At 41.4% G+C, this 24,558-nt stretch overlaps 2 protein-coding genes across 5 annotated transcripts in view; one reads left to right on the top strand and one right to left on the bottom strand.

Moving 5' to 3' along the window:
* The window catches only part of HPS4 (HPS4 biogenesis of lysosomal organelles complex 3 subunit 2), a 50,022-nt gene extending 29,920 nt beyond the window's left edge, over positions 1-20,102 (bottom strand). The window contains exons 1-7 of one of the 3 annotated variants that reach the window (XM_063454632.1): positions 19,949-20,102; positions 18,075-18,242; positions 11,404-11,494; positions 10,038-10,181; positions 8,286-8,393; positions 4,643-4,756; positions 3,826-3,920 (exon numbers count right to left, since the gene is read on the bottom strand). In XM_063454632.1, coding sequence (XP_063310702.1) covers positions 3,826-3,920; positions 4,643-4,756; positions 8,286-8,393; positions 10,038-10,181; positions 11,404-11,494; positions 18,075-18,115 — 593 coding nt within the window. In that variant the 5' untranslated portion in view covers positions 18,116-18,242; positions 19,949-20,102. Of the gene's footprint in view, positions 1-3,825; positions 3,921-4,642; positions 4,757-8,285; positions 8,394-10,037; positions 10,182-11,403; positions 11,495-18,074; positions 18,243-18,779; positions 18,851-19,948 lie in introns of those variants that run through there. The other 2 variants (XM_063454631.1, XM_063454633.1) reach the window with 2 other exon arrangements.
* A 24-nt stretch (positions 20,103-20,126) lies between these two features.
* Positions 20,127-24,558, top strand: part of SRRD (SRR1 domain containing) — a 42,561-nt gene continuing 38,129 nt past the window's right edge. Inside the window, exon 1 of one of the 2 annotated variants that reach the window (XM_063454638.1) lies at positions 20,127-20,330. Coding sequence is in view for 1 of the 2 variants with exons in the window: in XM_063454637.1 (XP_063310707.1) it covers positions 20,338-20,345 (8 nt within the window). In the remaining variant the exon portion in view is untranslated. Of the gene's footprint in view, positions 20,346-24,558 lie in introns of both variants that reach the window. The other variant, XM_063454637.1, reaches the window with a different exon arrangement.

The raw sequence follows: 24,558 nt of genomic DNA, 5'->3' as shown, positions 1-24,558 counted from the left end.
TTTCTTCTTATTTTCCTAATTTTCTGCTTTCTTCCCCCCTTCTTCCTAACTGTTTTGCGCCTGTTTTCCTCACTCCTGTTCGGCTATTTTCATGTCTGAGTCAACCCCTTTCGGCTAAACTCGCCACAAATCCGTGCCTTTTGTTAGTTTGATTTGCATATGGCACCGTTCGACTATTTTGCCACAAATGGTTTTTGTTTGGCTGTTTTGCCGTGTACTGACCGTTCGTTAGTTTGTTCCCACAAATTAGTACTGTTTCGCTGAGCTTTCGGTTCGCAAATTGGACGCGTTTGCGGGATTTTTTGCTATGAATCTCGCGAGACTGGCGGTGGCCATTTTCTGATCTTATCCGCCCTTCTTGCTCGGTTTTACCTGGTGTCTATGCCTGTCTGCTGGTCTGGGCCCTGGTGAGCTCCCCATCTTTCCCACTCTGGTGTAACTAGTCTGGGGTGATTAACTCCTACTAGCCTGTACTGTTATTGTTTTTCTACAGCTTTGTTCAGGGTCTAGTATTGTACTATTTTTTTTAATTTGTGGGTCTCACAGGATACAATATGCCCAAGTCTAAGGTGCTTGCCTATCCCGCTTCCCCTGGTGAGATGGATATACCTCAAGGCTTGGAGAACCCCTTCTTCAGTGGTTGGCCCTATGTCTCATCCTGATGAGGCTCAGTCCCTGGCACTACAGCACTCAGTCACTGACGCCATTATGGCAGCTATGGGCTCTATGTCCTCTGCCCTCTCCCAGACCATCTCCTAGGCCTTACTCTCGCACCCACTGGCCGCAGAAAGTTCGGGCCCACCAACGCGCCAACAGTATTCTGGTTCGGACCCTTCAGTGGACGCACCCAAGAAGGCTACTACCAAATCCAGGCACTTAACTCCCTTTGCCTCCAGAACCCATATGACTGGTGAACCTGAGGTCACCCATGAGATCGTACCTGTATTACACAAAAGAGCCTTTCCGCACCAGGCAGAACAGGCATGGCAATGGAAATGTGCTAGAGCACAACCTAAGAGCAGCTCCAACTCAGAAATCCGGTCTAGTGAGGAGGCTGGTGCAGAGTCCTTGAGTGACTCTGAAGCGGATTTATGTGAGCAGGGCATTGACCTTTTTGAGGGGTGTGGTCTAATGACATCAACACCCTATATCAGGTGTGCATAATTATTAGGCAACTTCCTTTCCTTTGGCAAAATGGGTCAAAAGAAGGACTTGACAGGCTCAGAAAAGTCAAAAATAGTGAGATATCTTGCAGAGGGATGCATGTTTGGCCATATTTCAGAGCTGCAACATCACTGGAGTGCCCAAAAGCCCAAGGTGTGCAATACACAGAGACATGGCCAAGGTAAGAAAGGCTGAAAGACGACCACCACTGAACAAGACACACAAGCTGAAACGTCAAGACTGGGCCAAGAAATAGCTCAAGACTGATTTTTCTAAGGTTTTATGGACTGATGAAATGAGAGTGAGTCTTGATGGGCCAGATGGATGGGCCCGTGGCTGGATTGGTAAAGGGCAGAGAGCTCCAGTCCGACTCAGACGCCAGCAAGGTGGAGGTGGAGTACTGGTTTGGGCTAGTATCATCTAAGATGAACCTGTGGTCCATCATCAAATGTGAGATTTACAAGGAGGGAAAACAGTACACCTCTCTGAACAGTGTCTGGGAGGCTGTGGTTGCTGCTGCACGCAATGTTGATGGTGAACAGATCAAAACACTGACAGAATCCATGGATGGCAGGCTTTTGAGTGTCCTTGCAAAGAAAGGTGGCTATATTGGTCACTGATTTGTTTTTGTTATGTTTTTGAATGTCAGAAATGTATATTTGTGAATGTTGAGATGTTATATTGGTTTCACTGGTAAAAAATAAATAATTGAAATGGGTATATATTTGTTTTTTGTTAAGTTGCCTAATAATTATGCACAGTAATAGTCACCTGCACACACAGATATCCCCCTAAAATAGCTATAACTAAAAACAAACTAAAAACTACTTCCAAAAATATTCAGCTTTGATATTAATGAGTTTTTTGGGTTCATTCAGAACATGGTTGTTGTTCAATAATAAAATTAATCCTCAAAAATACAACTTGCCTAATAATTCTGCACTCCCTGTATAGGACACGGACCAATCACAGACATACCCCTTCAAACAATCCCACAATGCATCACAATCCCTCCTCCCTGGCCTGGAGATAATTGGAGAAGTAATCCAATTATCTCCAAGGACAGAGGTAAAACTCCATTACCCACATGGCAGACAAAAAGACAGCAAAATTACCCACTGACACATTTAGTACACAAAACACATACATGCAACATATCCCCAGATAGCTTAGATCTGAGCGCACATTATTACCGAATGGCGCTCAGATCACATACATATAGTTCAATCGCCATGGAGCCAAAGTCTTTCACATAGTCTTTCGTTACACGAATAGGCTCCATGGCATGGCTATCTGGGGTGAGGCTGTTCATACGGTCAAACTACCGAATGAAAAGCCAGTCGGTTCCACTACCGAATGCAGAGGAAAGGAGGCTGGCGGCTCAGCGGTGTTCCCGCAATAAAGTGTCCGTTTTCAGTTCCATAGTTTGAGCGCTGAACACCGCTGGCCGTTCGGGAGTTAAAATGGCCGCTGCCACGTGTTCGGCAAACGAACAAAGGCCACCCAGCGTTCATCAATTAAGCTGCGGTTAACCGCAGCTTCTGGGCGGTCAATTGACAGTACACTCCAGCTCCTAGGTGGTCCCTCGTATGGTAGTTTTTTCAGTAGCTGGAATCTACCGAACACCCCGGCAGAAAGGCACGAACAAGCCTTTCTGCAGGGAAAATAAAAGTCCAAAGGGAGCAGGCGAGCAACCAGGCTCCTCCAGTGCACAGTGGCGAGGTTGGTTTCGCCACACTCACGTTTTTTCAGCTTTAAACTTCCAATATGAGCCTCTATGTCTTGACATAAAATTACATGATTTTGCTATTTCATGATGAAAAGTCATGATTTTATGAAAGACACAGAGGAGAGTATTGTCCCACTCTTCTATGTTTGTCTCACTTGATTCTCCCTCCCTGCTAACTATTCTCTCTCATATAAGGATCCCAGGGTGTAGTAGGTATTTGTGCTGTGCACTGTGTTTATTTAACCATGTATGTTCACATGTGGCCCGGTTCGGTTTCATGTTCTTGTCATGGGGTTTTTGCTCTGTTAATACTGTGACCTATCCATGGATCTGATGTGTCTTGGCATGCGCATTTTGTGTGTTTGTTTTTTATGTTTTCACAGGTTGATTCGGTGCTGCTTGATGGTCCTCACTTCTTCCCAGTGGGTTTCGCATAAGTTGGCTGGTTTCCACCACAGGCTCAAGTTGGTTTCCTGTTGTGATGTTCCTTGGACTGCTATTCACAAGATTTCATTACCATGTTTTCAACTGTTTTGGATCATCTGTTGGTTCCTGTTTTCTGTCTCTCCTCGTGATGTGTCGCATTCTCCAAAGAAAGAGGAGCTTGACAGGCCGTGTTTGCTGTTACACTGGGACTTGGATGGGGATTGGCTGGTGTCTCATTGTATTTGTTATATTTTTTTATACTTGTATTCTTTGCTGCTATTGGTGGACAGTAAAGAAAGGGTTAAGCAATATGAGCCTCCGTGTCTGTCATAAACCCATGACTTTTCGTCATGAAAAACCAAAATCATGTAATTATTTGCAATACAAATAGAAGTAAGCCATCATGCGATAAAAATGCCCAACATTTGTACAGCAGCTTCAAAATGACAGACATTCATAAAAGGTAATCAGAGGGAGACTGTGAAAAGGAAATTGCTCTCACTCACCGATTGTCATACAAAATACAGCCAGCAAGCACATGAGGAAAACGCTGACAGGTTTGCAATATGAGTGTTGCTTTTAATAAGAGTAGTGGATCTATCTGCAAAGACAGAAAAATGTGTACGTTAAGTAAAAAAAACAAAAAACATGTTGCAATGATTAAATGTAGGACTTCTGTTAGAGGGAAAAAATTCAATGTATTAAATCAGGCAAAAAAACAGAACATTGTTCTAATTGGTGCAATGATAGTGTACTAAATGATATAATGCACTGATTATCTATGTGCTAAATGAGTAATGCAGTAATGCAGTAAAGCAGATCATATATTCTCCCTGTGTACCATCAAACACACTTGCTACCTCTGTACCAAATGGATAATGTGTTCAATGACAGTGGAATGCACTAACCACTTATAGACTACAAAGGCAATTAATTTAATTAAGTGATTAATAGTTTAAAAACGCAGGTTAGAATAGTGGTCATGATGCAGAAAGGATATTTGTGAAGTCTCAAACAATTTAGTCTCCCATTCTCCCATTGCCAGACCCAACTAGATATACACTGATAATGCAGAATTTAAACTTCTGCATTATTAGCATAAATAGCTGTCCAATAGAGGCAGCTATGATTGGATGAGAGAACCAGGCGAAGATTGGTAAACTGCTACCACATTGACAAAAAAAAGCCCACAGTCTATTTACACTATAATCACTGCTCTGAGCTCTAGCTGTTATAGTGGTTAGAATGTCCCTTTTAGTAATAAATCGACAAAAAAAAAGCAAAGGAAAAAAAAGAATAATGACATGGAAGATGGAAAAATACTTTAGTCTTGTCCACATGACTCAGAGAATTGAAGATTCTGTTCAGGTCTGTGGTATTCTCGATGTGTTCCAAGTAGATTCTCCAATCATCATTTAGTTCGTGGTGGGGATGTATCTGGAACAGTAATGGTTAATTTAGCAGTGACAATACCGGTCAGTGTACTGAAAACAACAAAAAGTATAGTGTCAAGAATGCAAAGTCCTTTTTTAAATCTCTCCATGCATTTCTCAATAATTGCAGTGCTAAAAACAGCCATTCTTAATAAAAATGATTCACAAATTTAAAAAACAAAAAACAAAACAAAACACGTTACTAGTGAGAGCAAAGAGATCTGGTATGCCTAATGCAACACACAGGAATGGGGGAGTTAGACTCTTGGGTGGTCGCACAAAACTGGATATTAATAGGGTTTCAGCAAAAAACCTATCCAAAGATAAAATGAAGGGTAACACCCTAAGTGCAGTGTACGTGATCCAGGAGCTGACTTGCAAAAAATGGCTAATAGTAAAATTATAAATATATAAATAAGTAAATGAATGAATTAAAAATAGTGGTAGTGGTATAATAGTAATCTAGAAATATAAGTAAAAAAGGGTGATGAAAAAACTTCAAAAAAGGACGCTGGGATAAAGTGCAACAAAAGTGTATGGTGTGTATACCTTTAAAAACTGCTATAGGCAGAATATATGGAATAAACACCAAATTATATACTTTTAGTGAAAAGATATAAACCTAATAGGCAGAAGAAACAGTATGTGCAGAAAACTGTAACTGAAAGTGTATTTAAACTGTCACTCGAGCACGAAACTGTATTCCGTCTCTGAAGAAGTGGGGCTGACTCCCACGAAACGCGTCAGACTAAACAAGCAGGACACAGATTCCATCTATGTTCCAGCCAGTGGTCTAACAACTTGACCGCGAAGCCTTCTCAGTCCCGGACCGGGAGGTCTGCAATACTCACCTCTCAGAGCGAGGTCTGAGATGCACGCCATCTTTACCGGCAGCCGGAAAGAGGAAAGTGTTCACACCATCTGCAGTCATCCGAACCGGTCCTTGAGGCGGACTCCTATTACTCCCATCCACTGTGCTGGTAATCATTCTGGATCTCGTTCCTGACTTATATTTTTATCTATATATATATATTTTAAATTGCGAATAAACTGGTTTTTACTTTCACCCAGTTTTCTACTACTATTTCAATTATTGTTTTAGTGGCACTTTATAGCGATATCACAATTATATTGCACTGCAGGAAACAGTTTTCTGCGCATACTGTTTCTTCTGCCTATTAGGTTTATATCTTTTCACTAAAAGTATATAATTTGGTGTTCCATATATTCTGCCTATAGCAGTTTTTAAAGGTATACACACCATACACTTTTGTTGCACTTCATCCCAGCGTCCTTTTTGAAGTTTTTTTCATCACCCTTTTTTACTTATATTTCTAGATTACTATTATACCACTACCACTATTTTTAATTCATTAATTTACTTATTTATATATTTTTACTATTAGCCATTTTTTGCAAGTCAGCTCCTGGATCACGTACACTGCACTTAGGGTGTTACCCTTCAAACACGTTACTAGATTGCAATAAAATATATATTTTTCATTATTTGTGTTTCTTAGAATTGAGCCCCACCCTTGTTTGTTTATTTTTTTTCAATATTTAGGAAAACTACTTCAATTAAACTTGCTTTCATTATAGGAACAAAATAGACACCGCAGCTGATCCTACAACTGTGAAGTCATCAAGACAGATTACTTATGTCTTGATGACAGAAGTAATCTTGTTATATAAAAGATAAATGGGGCATGCATGATAAATGCCACTATCCTAAAACCCAGAAGCAAGCTGTGCATGCTGATGCCATATAGATTTAATAACTGATGTTAGTCTGAAGTGGCTGTCTGAAAGAGCCACTAGTAGGCACAGAAACTGCAAATTGTAAACAGTGCAATTTCTCAGAAAAAAATAATTACATTTTCAAGGCTACATGGGCACAATCTATGCCCCAAAACTATTTCATGAAGTGATTTTCATTCTTAGAGCATCCCTTTAAATGTAAACTAGAACTTTACATAAAAATAGCTTAAAGGACAACCGTAGCCTCAAAACTATTTTTTTATATATTAATCCTTTCATCATGTTTTGAAGGAAATAGATTTAAGTATACATAAAAAAAAAATTTTAGAAAAACTAATCCCTACCTTTATTATACCATTAAGCCATATGCTGTCACGACTTACCTTTGTTCCCTCGCTGCTCCAGCTGCGATCCCGAGCGCAAATATTTAACCCTTGCATTACCTAACCATTTGAAACGTGTGTGTGACGTCACACACACACGTTCACCATCACATGCTTCCCTGCAGCCAATCAAGGAGCACCTTAGGCTATTTACACCTTTTTTGTACATTTCTCTGTGCCATGTCGTGGTTTCCATTCTGGTGATCCGAGAGCGCATTTCTGGTACTGTTTCTTGTGTATTTTGACCTTTGGCTTTCGTACAGACTATTCTGATCTCTGTATCCCTTAACCTTTGGCTTGGCTCTGGACTATTCTGACTTCTATATTGCTCGACTTTTGGCTTGCTTAAAGTTTCCGTGATCTCTGTGTTCTTGTCCACAGCCTGTCTTCTGGTTTTTCATTTTATACGTTATATCCGGCTAATCTAAGGCCCGGTAATACGTCTTAGGGTTTTATTTTCTACTTAAAGTCTGTGTGTTGGGCATTAAGTTATCCTGACAATGCCACTGGACTGAAACATAGACGCGGCTCGAACACATGTAATCAGTCTCTCTCTTCTCCATGGCAGCCCAATGACAGACAGCTCCCTACACCAATAGGGTGGTATGGAGCTTAACCAGATAGGTGTGTCTCACAATCTAGCACCCTATTTAAACACAGAACAGCAGAGCCTTCATTGCTCATTTATTCTGTGCTACTCTCTGTTACCATGCGGTGTTGTACCTGCTCTCCTGGATTTATCAGACTTCTGGCCTGTCTATAGTTTGTGAACCTCTGCTCCCTGGATATTGACCTTGGATTACCTGACCTTGCATCTGCCTTACCTCTCATCGGATTTTGTTTGCCTTGGACTTTGTTATTTTTTTCTGCTTAATACAAGTTCTGCATTTTGGGTTCCATAACTCCATACGTGCCATATGCCGTACTTGATAACAAACAATCTCTGTAATCATCCCTGATACTGTACAGGTAGTGAAGCATGGAACACCAGAGAAACTGTAGGTTTTCAAACACTGTCTGACCCAAGGTGCATGTATATGGCTGAAGGATCATATACTAAAATTAGGGATTGGTTTCTAATTGTTTTTCTCTTTTTTAATTAATTTATTTACACATAGACCTGTTAAAAAAAAAAAAATGTATTTTCAAAACTTGAGAAAAAGGATTATCATCTTTAAAAAAAAAAAAAAAAATAGTTTTCAGGAGACAGTTGGCATTTAATTTAAAACCCCATCACACAAGTGTGTCTTTACATTGCATTGTTCTATAATTTATAGCATTCCATTTAAGAACGGTGCAATCTATTTAGTCATATATAAGATACCACTGCCATACATTATTATGCAAATAGCTTTTAAGTTTCTTGTCTGGAAGTGTAATGGCTTCAATCACCTTGTAAGCACGCCATAAGGGTCCATTATAAAACCGGAAAAGTCCAATCATATCTTCCAAATACTTCTTACAGCTTACATCAGTGACATCCATAGAACATCCAAGCCCCTTTAAAATAAAAAAAGGTTAGATCATAGGATATCATGATCAAATCTTATTAATGTACATTTAAGATCAAGATTGTAATTATTAACACACTATCAGGAGACCAAGAAACACACTGTAGTTGCTCTAGTGGCATGACATTTAATTGCCAAAACAATGCAAATTCAGCACATCAAACATACTCACAGCACCATTTTGGTACTTCCAAAACTTTGTCCCCGCTACCTACCACATTATTTAAAGCCTGAAATCTTCCCCACCTCTTAACACACTATTGATCCTAAGAGCAATATCTCTTGCTGGTACAGCCCCTCTGCAGTAAGCACCATGGTTGGAACATGCTCAAATTAATTTAGAGAAGTCAACCAGCACTCAATAGGCATCAGCACCAACACATTCAAGCAGTACCCCCGAACGTAGACCTGCTTTCTAGCACACGTTTTTCCCTGAAATAAGACCTCCCCCAAAAATAAGCCCTAGTGCATTTTTCTGGGGAAAAATTAACATAAGACCCAGTCTTATTTTTGGAGAAACATGGTAGTTACATAGGCTGAAAAGAGACGTGTCCATCAAGTTCAGTCTTTCTCACAATTATTTTTGCTGTGGATCCAAAAGAAGGCCATAAAACCCAGTGTAAAGATGGCCCAAAAAAAAAAAAAACCCCAGTGTGAAGCACTTCCAATTCTACAACAAACTAAGAAAAAGTCAGATTTATCCTTGGATCAAGACGTTATTACCCTACTAATTAAAAATGATATCCCTGAATATTATGTTTTTGCAAGTATTTATCCAATTGCGGTTTAAACATCTATATAGACTCTGATAAAACCACCTCTGCAGGCAGAGAATTCCACATCCTTATTGGACATATAACATTCCTCTGCTTTCCCTGTACACATATTTAATGATCTACTTATGCAACCTCAGAGCATGAAAAGGAATCTTGACTGTAACATATTCGAATCAGTACTAGACCATTAATCTTAATTATGCTACTTACCAACCAAAAAATGTCATACATTGCTGAACCCAAAGACCCTTGCTCTGAAGCAGTAATGAGACTATATCCAAAACATCACTGCTCCCATACCCCTCAGTTACTTTTTTGCCCATTCCCACTGCCTCATGATATCTGCAAATAAATAACACATGCAAGCATCTAATCTACTAAAGCAAGGGTAGGTAACCGTAGGCACACCTAATGTTGTGGACTAGATCTCCCCTGATGCTCTGCCAGCATTATCAGTATATAATTCCTGGAGGAACAAAGAAATGCCCCTTGACATATAGTAAGCATACAACGTTATCTATAGAACACTGATTTACCATGTTTTTCTGAATAGAAAATGAAAATACAGAAAATAGAAGGCACTATGATACAGCTGCCCTAATTAAACAGATATAACACATATGGTGGAATCTACAATACATAACTGCACTTAATCTCTAATGAATGTGTAAATGTGTCCTTTAATCTCCCCAGAACATGTGGACCCTATGATAAACAAGGACTGCTGCATTATTTTCTGGTATTCACTGTAAACTCAATAAATGAGGAGGCATGTGCCATGATCACATTTAATACCAGTACAATTATATTTCAGATGAAGGAATACACATTTCTAATTTGCACTATACCACGCTTACCCATAGAAAGTCCCCATGCACCATAATGGCAAATTTCAGTTTCCGCAGTCGGATAAGTGTAGGAAGAGAGCCAATGGTCTCTTTCATGCAACGGACAACACCAGCAACCTGCCCACATAGTAATTCCTGTTGATCAATGTTGGTCTAAAAAGTAGTGACCCATATTATTTTATTAGTACAACAAAGAAACTACATTCTTAACGACATCAGCAGAGATGCAAATAAGGTACACAATAAAACACAAGATTAAAAACTACAGTCAGTATAGAAAAATCATCTTAGATAAAGGGGGAAGAGATTAGCAGGGTTTCTTATAAACCTGAGAATTGTCAGATATTCAAAACTAATTAAAAAAGAATTTCAAATTTGAAGCCAAAATAACTGAAGTGGGAAAATTCTCCAATTCAGCTTTGCTTCCAGTTCAGCTACCATGAGCTTAAATTTAAAAAAAACTATTGGAGTTCCCAACAATTCTCACCTTAGTAAATAATGCCATAATCAAATTTGACAATCACAGCCAATCCAATTCTTTCCACAGGAAAGCATTGGAAGGCTATTGTGCATGCACTACAAAATGCCAAGCTGCGCCAATCAGCATCTCCTTGATTCAATTAATCTTTATGGGTGCATTCAGTGTCTCCATGCAGAGCTGAACATCAGTGCTGCACAACCCAGGAAGCACCTGTAGTCGGTCTGGGAAAATGCCAATAGAGGTGTTCCTAGGAAGTACCTCTGAAAAAGGCAGTATTTACATTAAAAAGCCTGCAGGGAAACGCTGTAGACACCAGAACATTAAGCTATGGTGACTATATAGTGTCTCTTTAAAGGGTTACTAATACTTGGCACAACTGACTTTTTTTCGGGTTTACGTAATCTCCCTCTCAATGTATGCTATTATTAGAAGCATCTACTCTGCAAATATACCATTTATGAAGTTGGATTTACATAGGAGACACAGTATATCTGTGATAAATCTCTAGATATTATCAAAGCAGCCATACGATTCCATAGTTGGTGTTGTTACCAGACTTGTCTGGTTGCATCACTCTATATGGGACTGTTCCACTTTCTTATTTTTAAAGAGCCTGCATCATTCAGTTTTTCTTTTTTAACTTCCGGGCTCTAAACAAGCAAGCATTCTAATTACAATGCTTTTTAAAAAAAAAAAAAAAAAAAAAAAAAAAAAAAAATATATATATATATATATATATATATATATATATATATATATAATCCTAAAAAATGATTGAAAAAGTGTGACTAGCTCAAATGAATATGCAGAATATACTTTGGATTTTAACTGTTTAATAAACTTGTGAAAATAAATAAATATATCATACATAATATATAGACACACAGTATTTACCTGTGGAGGGTGGAAGTATTTAATCCCAACTCTAGTGAGATCTCCTTCTCCTTTCACCTTTGAACCATCATAAAGAAAATAATAACTCAACCTGCAAAGAAGAAAAAAAAAATAAAACAAACAAGTACTTTTCTTTTTTTCATTTTATTTAAAATAAGACAATGAATAAGAAGATGTTTAGGTTTTAAACCAGCGATGCAAGTTTTACATCGTATAAGGAGGCAAAACAAATTACACAGGATGTTGGATGGGAACAGTATTATTAAAAGACCATTTGCTGTCTGTGCCAAGCACAAAGACTGCACAACCACCGAGTGCTTTAGTGGAACAATGAACTTGATGTATGACATAAGAAGCATTTTGTCTACAAAACTTTTACAGTGTTGAGTGTGTACTACCAGGAGTATACAAGTGTCTGACTAGTACTCTTACTTATTCCAATACAGGAGGTGGATTAGCAGAGAATGAAATATAGGATGAAAGAGCAGTTAACTTAACTAAAGCAGCCAAGTAATAAAAATTGATTGGAAAAAAAAAATTTATATATATATATATATATATTTATTATGATGATGTTTCTAAAATAAAACTGAATTGGCCAGCTAATCCAGGAGTAGACACCAGTTCAAGTGCATCTCCCAGGATTACTAGGTTAAATCTGTACTTTACGGCTTCCTCTTGTGGCTTTCATGCAGCCAGCAAAAACAGCACCACAGTGATAAAAGTGGTTGCATAGAGGTGTTACCGATTATCCCCTTCTTCAGCCTGAATTTTCCTGGCTGAGCTAAAGTTCAGAGCAACATGTCTTAAATCACCCAAGGGCATTTTGGCAGTGAGAGGTGCTTGAGAGAGAAATCAGCCAGCTGCAGTCTAGGCGGGATGTGGGGGCAGAAAGGGAGAGGAAATCTTACGCTGCCTGATTATGGACCCTTAACTAATAGTTACTACCACACCTGTCAATATACTCAAACTGAGAAAACAAAAACAAAACAACAACACAGCAATAGGACCTACAAGCTTGAAGTAAAAAATTGCAACATTTAATGCAAAGACAAAGAAAAAAATAAAAGCCGAAGGCATATTGGGAATTAGTATGACCACAAATACTGTGCCAGAAGGTGCCTGTCTATTTTGTTCAGCAATTGCTGTGGTTAGTGGATGTTCAAATCCACAGCTGATATAATAGCAGGGTGAGGCGAAGTCTTGCTACTTAGCTTCTGTCGAAATGCAAAGCTAAACACGTTCAGCTTTATTTTTCACAACAGCTCTAATAACTAATTTATTTTTTTTTCATTCTTTATTTTTGATGTACTTAAAAGGTACATGCATGCCAGTAATGCCACAACAGCAATTACTCGCATTTTAAGGTAGACATTATGCGGCAAGAGGAAATACAGCACAATTTTTGTTTTTATGAACATGCTTACGAGTAGCTTGGCACAGGTTATATAGGAAAAGGAACAGCGATTCAAGAGTTATGTCTGCCTTTGATTAGTCTGGGACATGTACTTATGTCAGTGTGGGCTAGAAGCTGTGTCGGTTAAACAGGTACTGTCGAGTATAAGTAGATTTACACTGTAATAAAACTTGGTCAGTGTTTATTATCAATCGCATCACTACTGTGATGGGTCGCATCACTACTGTGATGGGTCGCATCACTACTGTGATGGGTCGCATCACTACTGTGATGGGTCGCATCACTACTGTGATGGGTCGCATCACTACTGTGATGGGTCGCATCACTACTGTGATGGGTCGCATCACTACTGTGATGGGTCGCATCACTACTGTGATGGGTCGCATCACTACTGTGATGGGTCGCATCACTACTGTGATGGGTCGCATCACTACTGTGATGGGTCGCATCACTACTGTGATGGGTCGCATCACTACTGTGATGGGTCGCATCACTACTGTGATGGGTCGCATCACTACTGTGATGGGTCGCATCACTACTGTGATGGGTCGCATCACTACTGTGATGGGTCGCATCACTACTGTGATGGGTCGCATCACTACTGTGATGGGTCGCATCACTACTGTGATGGGTCGCATCACTACTGTGATGGGTCGCATCACTACTGTGATGGGTCGCATCACTACTGTGATGGGTCGCATCACTACTGTGATGGGTCGCATCACTACTGTGATGGGTCGCATCACTACTGTGATGGGTCGCATCACTACTGTGATGGGTCGCATCACTACTGTGATGGGTCGCATCACTACTGTGATGGGTCGCATCACTACTGTGATGGGTCGCATCACTACTGTGATGGGTCGCATCACTACTGTGATGGGTCGCATCACTACTGTGATGGGTCGCATCACTACTGTGATGGGTCGCATCACTACTGTGATGGGTCGCATCACTACTGTGATGGGTCGCATCACTACTGTGATGGGTCGCATCACTACTGTGATGGGTCGCATCACTACTGTGATGGGTCGCATCACTACTGTGATGGGTCGCATCACTACTGTGATGGGTCGCATCACTACTGTGATGGGTCGCATCACTACTGTGATGGGTCGCATCACTACTGTGATGGGTCGCATCACTACTGTGATGGGTCGCATCACTACTGTGATGGGTCGCATCACTACTGTGATGGGTCGCATCACTACTGTGATGGGTCGCATCACTACTGTGATGGGTCGCATCACTACTGTGATGGGTCGCATCACTACTGTGATGGGTCGCATCACTACTGTGATGGGTCGCATCACTACTGTGATGGGTCGCATCACTACTGTGATGGGTCGCATCACTACTGTGATGGGTCGCATCACTACTGTGATGGGTCGCATCACTACTGTGATGGGTCGCATCACTACTGTGATGGGTCGCATCACTACTGTGATGGGTCGCATCACTACTGTGATGGGTCGCATCACTACTGTGATGGGTCGCATCACTACTGTGATGGGTCGCATCACTACTGTGATGGGTCGCATCACTACTGTGATGGGTCGCATCACTACTGTGATGGGTCGCATCACTACTGTGATGGGTCGCATCACTACTGTGATGGGTCGCATCACTACTGTGATGGGTCGCATCACTACTGTGATGGGTCGCATCACTACTGTGATGGGTCGCATCACTACTGTGATGGGTCGCATCACTACTGTGATGGGTCGCATCACTACTGTGATGGGTCGCATCACTACTGTGATGGGTCGCATCACTACTGTGATGGGTCGCATCACTACTGTGATGGGTCGCATCACTACTGTGATGGGTCGCATCACTACTGTGATCAGTCGCATCACTACTGTGATCAGTCGCATCACTACTGTGATCAGTCGCATCACTACTGTGATCAGTCGCATCACTACTGTGATCAGTCGCATCACTACTGTGATCAGTCGCATCACTACTGTGATCAGTCGCATCACTACTGTGATCAGTCGCATCACTACTGTGATCAGTCGCATCACTACTGTGATCAGTCGCATCAATACTGTGATCAGTCGCTTTACTACTGTTATGAGTCGCATCAATACTGGTAAACTTAAAATGATTTTGGTTGCTTATACAGGCAGTTAGTAACTAATATCTAGTATAAGTCAAAGGAACACCGTTGCCAGTAACAATTAGTAGGTTAACCCCTGGTATTTTATAGGATGCCCTGACATGAGTGAGATGGTAACTGGTGGTGTGGGGATACATGTTTAACTTAAATGCTGGGGTTAACTTGGGACAGGTTCTGCTGGGTGTGTGGGACCTCTATGGTCGGACTCGGGCGATGGGGGACATTGTGATGTAAGCAGTTAGAGTTAGCTAAGCTAATGCTTCTGCGAATCCCCCCCTCCCCTCGACTGGCTGCTATTCACCCAATGCCCGTTGTGGCTATCAGAGTCCCGTCTGTAATGAGTGTAGGGATCGACCGTTTATCGGTTTTACCGATATAATCGGCCGATATTCGGTATTTTCGGCAATATCGGTATCGGCCAATAGGGATACCAATATTGCCGATAATACCTCCCAGGACCGCCAGGCTCATTACAAGCCCGGCGGTCCTGGGGGGGCGGGCAGCAAGCGTTTACTCACCTCCCCAGTGTAAATCTCGCGAGACCCGCGGCCAGCTCTGACGGCCGCGGGTCTCGTGAGATTTACACTGGGGAGCTGGAGGAGCTGCTCGGAGGTGAGTAAACGCTTGCTGCCCACCCCACTTCCCTCCCCCAGCTAAGCCAATACCACTGGACCACCAGGGATTAACATATCCCCCCTCCCTGGCAAGGCAACAAGCAGGGAGGGGGGACAACAAAAAATAAATAATAATAATTAAATATATAAAAAATAAATAAATAATTTAATATAAAAATTTTAAAAAAAGTTTTTAATAAAAAATGCCCCCTCACACACACACTATTATTATACACATACACTACACTACACAAACACACTGTGTATATAATTCAGTGTGTTTGTATTGTGTGTGTGTATATATAATGCAGTGTGTTTGTATAGTGTGTGTATATATAATGCACACTACACAAACACACTGCATTATATACACACTACATTATATGCACACACACTATACAAACACACACACACACTATACAAACACACACTGCATTATATATACACACACACTATACAAACACACACTGCATTATATATACACACACACTATACAAACACACACTGCATTATATACACACACACTATACAAACACTGCACCCACTACACACACACTGCATCTACTACACACACTGCATCCACTACACACACTGCATCCACTACACACAAACTGCACAAACACTGCATCCACTACACACACATACACAGCTCCCCTGTCTAAACACACTGCATCCACTACACGTGGCATGTATATTTTGTGCATTTACCTTTAGAAATAGTTTTTTATTTTCCAAAATGGTAAATGTACAGAATATCGGCAAATTATATCGGCTATCGGCCTGAAAGTTCACAGGATATCGGTATCGGCTCTAAAAAAATCAATAATCGGTCGATCCCTAAATGAGTGTCCCAATTGGATCCTCTGTGGCGCAACAGGGTGAGGGGATCCTCCAGCCCTCGGCTTGCGGGGAGGTGTGTAACCCTTGACCGCTTCCTCTGGTGCTTCTGATCAGGCCTTTGGTTCTCTTTCGGATGGCTTCTCCGGTCAGGGGCTCAGCCTTGGTTGTAATCCGTGGTGTGTTCACTCGTTTGGTGCCGATGCTCGCATCCTCGGGTGGAGAGCGTTGGGTTGATCCGTGATGGGCGCGGGTGCGTTGGTTCGGTGCGGCTGGCTTAGCCGTATCGCTCTCGTGTGTGTGGGGGCAGACGTTTGCGCTCGAGCTGCCTATGTTTCCGGTTTCTCTCGGCTTTGTGTCCCTCCATGGTTGCTTTTGGCGCCCACAGGGCCGGGAGGTCGCCTGGAAGACCCTTGTTGGAATGTCATATTGTCGTCTGCGGGTGAGAGGCCGGATCCATGAGGCCACCGTTTTGGCAGCTTGGCGATAAGGCACTCCCCTGCTGCACAATATCGCACAGAAGTGCAAGCATAGTCGGTCCAGGGTTTCCTGGGGGTGGGAGGGTACCCTCGTGCTCCCTCTCCCTGTGTCTCGCCTGGCGGCCATTTTTGGTGTGCCTCGCCGGTCCTGTGTCTCGGCATGCTTTGTGGCCGACCTGACTCCTCTGCCAACCCGGCTCACCTGTCTTGTGGGGGGGGGGGGTAGGAGACCCTCAGCGTGTCTTGTGGAGTTTGGTGCCGGTAAGAGCGGCCGCTTCTCTCCGACTCCATCTCTATTAGGCCGCAGCCTGCTTTTCGGTCGCGTGGCTCCGCCGGGCTTGCAAAAGGTATCCTTCGATAGCGGGGTGTTCCCCCGACGTGTGTGGTGCCCCCTAGGTGGGCTGTGGGCTGTTTAGCCGCCGTTTATGCCCGGTATATTGCCCGCCCGGCAGGAGCTCCTTTCCCCCACGTCTGTGTCTAAATTTCAACTTTAAAGTCCTGCCCTAATAACTAATTTGATAGGTCTGTGCTAGATTATTTTGTTTTTCTGTATTTTTGAGCGGCTGCACCCAGCTGCAAAATGACAACTAATTTTGTTTGCCGTTTCTTGGCTTTCAGGAAGGTTACTACTGATCAAACATCTACCACTAAAATAAAATTGTTACACCAAGACAGCAGTTAGCACACTATTAAGAATGCCCTTCAACAAAAATATTTTCAGCACACACTGGCATAACTCAATTTCACAAAGTAAATGCATTAAAAAATATTTTACAGAAGTAACTTCCTTCATCTAAAAGCTTAAAGGAAGATTAGTCAAATAGTTAAAAACATAAGGGTTTTTTTTGGTTTGGAAAGGGAGGCAAAACGGTCATACATATCCAGATTGTGTGGTTGAGTTAAATACAGTAGAAGGAGATAAATAAATATAAAAAATAAAAATGTAAAATACAAAATATAAAAAATAAAAAAAGTTTCCCCCCCTCGGATATATGTCTCTTGTCTAAAAATTTTGGAAACAATAAAAAGAACCCAAAATATGCTTAAAGTTAAATGTTCTTTATGATTATGATGGGAGAGTTAATTAGATAGAGAGATATAGATATATATGTAACCACACAGACATATCTTGTACTACCACAATTAATGAACATTTAACTGAAAACCCAACATTATGAGTACACACGATACAGAAGACTCACCATGATGATGGTTTGAGTTCAACACAATCTGCAGACGCCATTAGGTTACCTCTCTATCAATCTGTTTGGAGTCATCACAAACCTTCAATGCTGGTTAAGTGTCATAGTTTCAAACTCAATCATAGCTTTGACTGGATTGTCCAAATCACAGAATGAGGTCTTACAATTCTATAAAATAAAAAAGGGTTAGTGACAAACCAAGTGTTACAGTAACAAATCTACAGTTGTAGTAGTTGCAGGCGAGCTGACAGATGTAATATAGGATTCCCAGAAACCTTTGCATATTTTTTGTTTAGATTACAATTCTAGATGCAGGTGCCTGTAAAAAAAAATATAAGCAAAAATCCAGGTAAACACAACCTTTGCCCCTAGTTACCCATTGCCATAGATGGTAGCACTTATCAGTCTGGCACAAAAATGCATTTTAAAGTACAAACACTAAATAGAAAATGCACAGTAGATGGAACATAGCTTTTAATTATTTTCTGGTATTCATATTGCCAAATGTATGCTGGCAAATACACATTGATGTACATCAGTAAAAAAATTTAAAGAAAGATTACTTGCTAAAACTTGCATATCAAAACATGTGTAAGGTTTTTATGCTCATTAACCGAATACATTTCACCAACAGAAATCTGGATGCCAAGCACTCCAGGGCAAAAATTAAACATTTTCCTCATATGTTTGTTTGTTAAAAATCACCTATTTATCTTGTTTAGGATGTTCTTCAAAAGAGACTCCACTTCAGATATCTTTCCATGCAGAAAAAATCCCTTCAAGTGTAAGTAAAGAAGAAGACGAAGAAGAAAAAAAAATGATCATACAAAAATCACAAGACATGGCTCGTGATTTTACCATCCCCAAACATCACCAATTACAGTTGTAATACCGCAAAAGGCCGCTAGATGGAGTGCCCGCTTGTGTAATCAATTATTGGCTGGATGACTACTTACTGCACAGAGTTCAGGTAGTTTAGAAAGTACAATAAAGGGAGCACATCTGAGAATATTTATCCCAACACAGGTTTAGATAGAAAGTATATATATATATATATACACACACACACACACACACACACACACACACACTATAATTTGCTAAACTATAAAGCTATGAACCAAAATGCATTCTTTAAAAAAAAAAAAAAAATAATGTGAATTTATTAGGGGGAATACAACTTGCCAGCATTAGAAATATCACAAGGTGGCATATTATGGACCCATAAAAAAAAAATGTATAGAAGAAAGTCCCAGTGAATCAATTAAAATGCAAATGGGGAATAAAACATTTTACACCCATTTTACAAACTATTTTTTTCACCTTGTCTCTTTAGCCCACATTTTGATATGCAATCATCAATTCAGCAAAACTATAGGGACAATATAAACACCAAATTAACTTAATCTTAAAGGGTTACTCCAACCATCATAGCCACTACAGCACTCATCGATCACTCGATCACTCTCAGGCAATGAGAGTATTTATATGCTACATAACAAGCTGCTTAGAGCTGGGCATCTCTTCTCCCTGGAAATGTAGTACCTCAATTATTTGTCAAATATCTCAATCCTATAAAGGCAAAGCACTGAAGAAAAAGTTATAAAACTGTGATAATATTAATGATCTACTTTGTGGTCACTCTCCTTTTACGTAGATAGTTATGAATGTTGTCAGTATCCTGATGTTAACCATAATATTGTCAATATTTCTAATGCCAATGCTGCATACATACATATTATAATAGAATCCTATTTACAACGTCAAACTTTTCCAAACAGAAGCAAATTACACAAATAGTTTGACATGTTGTGCACAAAATGCCATTAAAAGTCCTGTAACCACAGGGTACCTGTCACTAACACACGCCTTACCACAGTGGAGTACTATATGTCAGTGGAGTTTGTATCCTTGAAATTTCCTGCCAGACTCCACTTCCTCATTGCCCACATTCAAATACACTGCGCAGACCAAACACTTAGGGCAGCCAGTAATGACGTCACTGGTCTGCAAGGAACGCTTAGTTTTCCAATAGTAAATATGGCGATATGGACCGCTGCGCCTTGATGATGCTAAGGGCGATTAATAACGCGACAGATGTGACTGAGTTCGAGACTTAGAATTCGTAGAATCTTCCGGAAGCGTGTGGAACGCACTGAGACCATGTGAGAACACCAATGGAACGCATGGATGATTGAGACTCCCTGAGTAATCCAGGCTAGCTCCATTAACGGGATAACAGCTTTGTAGAGGGAGGTCAGTGATGGCATTGTAAGATGATGGAGAATTTTTTTCTTTTCCACCCAGTTTCTCTGTTTGGTGAAACCTTGCTAACCTTGCTGATCTTGCAGATGCTGCAGTTTGGCTTATTTCAAGTTTTCAAGTAAAATGGTGAAGTTTCTATTACAGATTTATTTTATATATCTTATATATCTTGTGTGCATTGTATATTTTCTTGCCTTTATATCCTGTCTGTCATGTTAAAGTGTAGTTTTGCTAGCCCTGTATGTAATTGTTTTATGCACCTATGTGCATTCCCCTATTTCCCCTTTGATTTTTGACTGACCTCTGACCCCTACCTTCTTTTATTGATATGTTTGTTTTTATTTTAATAACTATTCCTTCATCTATGTGCCTAGATACATACCCCCTCCCTTAGCTTTATGGCAAGCCTATCTGACCCTCCACAGATCTTTATTCAACAGCCTGATTTCAGAATTATCAAGCCCCCAATACTGCTGTAAGAAAGTCTGATACCTGATCTCCCTTCATTATTACCTTTATAGATTGTCTGTGACATCCAAATTTTAGAAAAAAAAAAAAAAAACAGGTGTACACACTGCCTCTTGTTAATACACTCCTGCACGTTCTTAAAGGACCACTCTAGGCACCCAGACCAGAGAAACTGCTATGTTTATAAATGGGTTAAGCCTTCCCCCAAATCCTCTAGTGGCTGACTCATTGACAGCCGCTAGAGGCGCTTGCGTGATTCTCACTGTGAAAATCACAGTGAGAGCACGCAAGCGTCCATAGGAAAGCATTGTAAATGCTTTCCTATGCGACCGGCTGAATGCCCGCGCAGCTCTTGCCGCGCGTGCGCATTCAGCCGACGGGGCGTAACGGAGGAGGATCGGAGGCAGAGAGCTCCCCGCCCAGCGCTGGAAAAAGGTAAGTTTTGCCCCTTTTCCCCTTTCCAGAGCCGGGCGGGAGGGGGACCCTGAGGGTTGGGGCACCCTCAGGGCACTATAGTGCCAGGAAAATGAGTATGTTTTCCTGGCACTATAGTGGTCCTTTAACCCATACAACGTAATATTTACCCTACCTTCACCTGCTCTTGATATTCCAATTATTTCCAATTTACTTTTTCCCAGTTTAGCAATGATCTGTCTTCTTCTCCTCTTTACTTCCTCCTTCTCCCTCAGTATAAAAACCTCTCCTTATACCCACTTCACTCATCCCCCCATCCACATTTACATATTCCCCTCTCTGCTACACTCCCCCCTTCTCTTACCTCTTGCCTTGCACTCTTTTTTTTTATTTATTTTTTTATTTATTTATTTATTTATTTTTTACTCTCTCACTCCCACAATCGATCTCATCCAAGACCACATGCATACAAAACCCATTCACCCCTCATGTCACTTTCTCTCCTCCTGCTTCTAGCAGTTGGTGATATCTCTCCCAACCCAGGGCCCTTCACCTTCTCTACACACACTATAAAAATGTCACAGAAACCTCCCATGTCTGGACCTAGAGAATTTCTCCACTAATCTCCAAACTCTCCTTTTACCTATCTCAAACCTCACCTGTCCTTGCTCTGCAACCTCCTTCTACAATTCCACCCTCTCGTCTCAACTAGACGTCATGGCACCTCCTACATTTAAACGCAGCAAGCGCCCCCAACAGCAACCCTGGCACACCAAGCTGACTCAATATCTCCAAAAATGCTCCATAACTGCTGAACGCTGTTGGAGAAAGTCTTACTGTGCATCTGACTGTCTCCACTATAAATTTATGCTGCGCTCATACAGCTTGGCTCTTTCCTCTGCAAAAGTAAATTACTTCAATACCCTCATAACCACACTCTCCCGCGAACCCAAATGACTATTTCACGCATTTAACTCCCTTCTTCACCCTATTGTTCCTCCTCCACCTACTAACTTGACCGCCTCAGACTTTGCAACTCACTTCACTGACAAGATCTCTACAATCAGGAAAGAGATATCTCATCTTTATTTTTCTGCACACAATACTTCCCCTAACCTCACTTCCTCTGCTGTTCTATGTTCATTCGCACCCGCTAAAGCGGAAGAGGTTTCTGCTCTGCTCCAGTCCTCCCGCCCCACCACCTGCTCCCTAGACCCAATTCCCTCGCATCTCATCCGTACTCTCTTCTTCTCCTTCTCTACTTCTCACTAAAATTCATTCTCTTTCTCTCTCTCTCTCTCTCTCTCTCTCTCCCCCCCACCCAACCCCCACCGTGGCATATTTCCATCACCCTTCAAACATGCAACTATAACGCCAATTCTAAAGAAGCCCAACCTTGACTCTAACTCCCCGTCCAACTACCGTCCTATTTCGCTACTGCCATTTGCATTTAAGATCCTTAAAAGAGTTGTGTATGCGAGATTGACAGACTTCCTCGAGTCCAATTCTCTGCTAGACCCGCTTCAGTCTGGTTTCTGCCCTAAGCACTCTGTGGAATCGGCACTGACCAAAGTATCCAATGATCTACGCTGCAAAATCTTGTGGTCACTACTCTGTCCTAATTCTCCTTGACCTTTCTGTGGCTTTTGACACTGATGATCATCAACAGCTTCTTCTCATACTCGGTCTACAAGATATTGGCCTCTCCCAGCACTCTTTCAGTGTTTCTTTTTCTGGCTCTGCTCCTTCTCCTCAACTCCTCTCTGTTGGTGTCCCCCAAGGTTCAGTCCTTGGTCCCCTACTGTTCTACATCTACACTGGCTCCCTTTTTAAACTCATCAGCTCATTTGGCTTCCAATATCATTTCTATGCGGATGACACGCAACTCTATCTGTCCTCTCCTGATCTCTCCCCATCCCTCTTGACTAGTGTCTCTGACTGCCTCTCTGCTATTTCTAACTGGATGTCTGCCCACTTCCTTAAACTCAACTTGACCAAAACTGAAATTCTGGTCTTTCCTCCCTCAAGTGTTGCTACTCCTGTGTCTGTCTCCCTCCAAGTCAACAGTGCTAACATCAGCTCCACCACGCAGGCTCGCTGCCTAGGTGTTCTTTTGACTCCGACCTCTCCTTCACGCCTCATGTTCATTCTATCGCCATCTCAAAAACATTGCGCACATCCAACCCTACTTAACGCCATATGCGACAAAGGTGCTGGTCCATTCCACTGTCCTTTCTTGCCTTGACTACTGTAAACCGCTTCTCAGTGGTCTTACGTGCTCCCAACTTGCACTGTTACAGTCCATAATGAATGCCGTGGCGAGGCTCATCCTCCTGTATGCCCGCACCGAACACGCCTCACCCTTCTGTCAGTCCCTACATTGACTTCCTGTAAGACATAGGGCTTAATTTAAAATTCTGGTTCTTGCTTTCAAATCTCTACATAATGCTGCTCCCACCTATCTATCCTCCCTTATACACAAGTATGTCCCATCTAGGCCCTTACTCTCTGTTGAAGACTTACGTCTATCTTCTGTCTGTACTCCCACCTCTGATGCTCGCCTTCAAGACTTCTCGAGGGCTGCACCATTCCTGTGGAACTCGCTTCCCTCCTCTGTTAGATGCTCACCCAGTCTCCACTCCTTCAAAAAAATCATTTAAAACCCACTTCTTCATAAAACGTATCAATTAAACTGTTAATAGCTCCTAACTGAATCCTCTCTTGCAACTGTCATTAGTCTAATACTATCCTTACCTTTTGTGTCACTTTACCCCACTCCCTCTAGCATGTAAGCTCATTCAGCAGGGCCCTCAACCTCACTGTTCCTGTGTGTCCAATTTTTCTGGTTACAACAAGTTTGTTCGTCCACCCAATGTAAAGCGCTGCAGAATTTGTTGGCGCTATATAAATAATAACATAATAATACAGATCTTTTTAGAGAGTAAAATTGGTATACTTACTGTCACAAATAACTGGTTTAAGTACAAAACGATATTATTTATTAACCTGTCGTGATGGCAAAAATGGAGAGACTGGATCTCTTGAACCTATTTAACCTAGGATCTAGCTCATACAGGCCACTCTGTCTTTATTCAAATGGTTCCACACAACTTACCTATTCTAAAATGATTTAACTCTTAACAGCAGGACGACACCAGGGGACTCCTGTCATCATATGGCGCCTAGAGTGCCACTTTAATTGGAAACTGGAAGCATCATAACAACTGTAATGTATTGCAGTGTTTATGGTGCTAGAAGAATACAGTGTAGTCATTTTGCTTTTCTTGGTCGACAAAGCCCAACAACTCAGCTAATCTCACCTTCCTAGATATTTATC

The sequence above is a fragment of the Pelobates fuscus genome, chromosome 5 (assembly GCF_036172605.1).
Source record: "Pelobates fuscus isolate aPelFus1 chromosome 5, aPelFus1.pri, whole genome shotgun sequence".
NCBI classification, from domain to species: Eukaryota; Metazoa; Chordata; class Amphibia; order Anura; family Pelobatidae; genus Pelobates; species Pelobates fuscus.
Note: the sequence above shows the minus strand (reverse complement) of the source record. Positions and strands in the feature narration are given on the sequence as shown.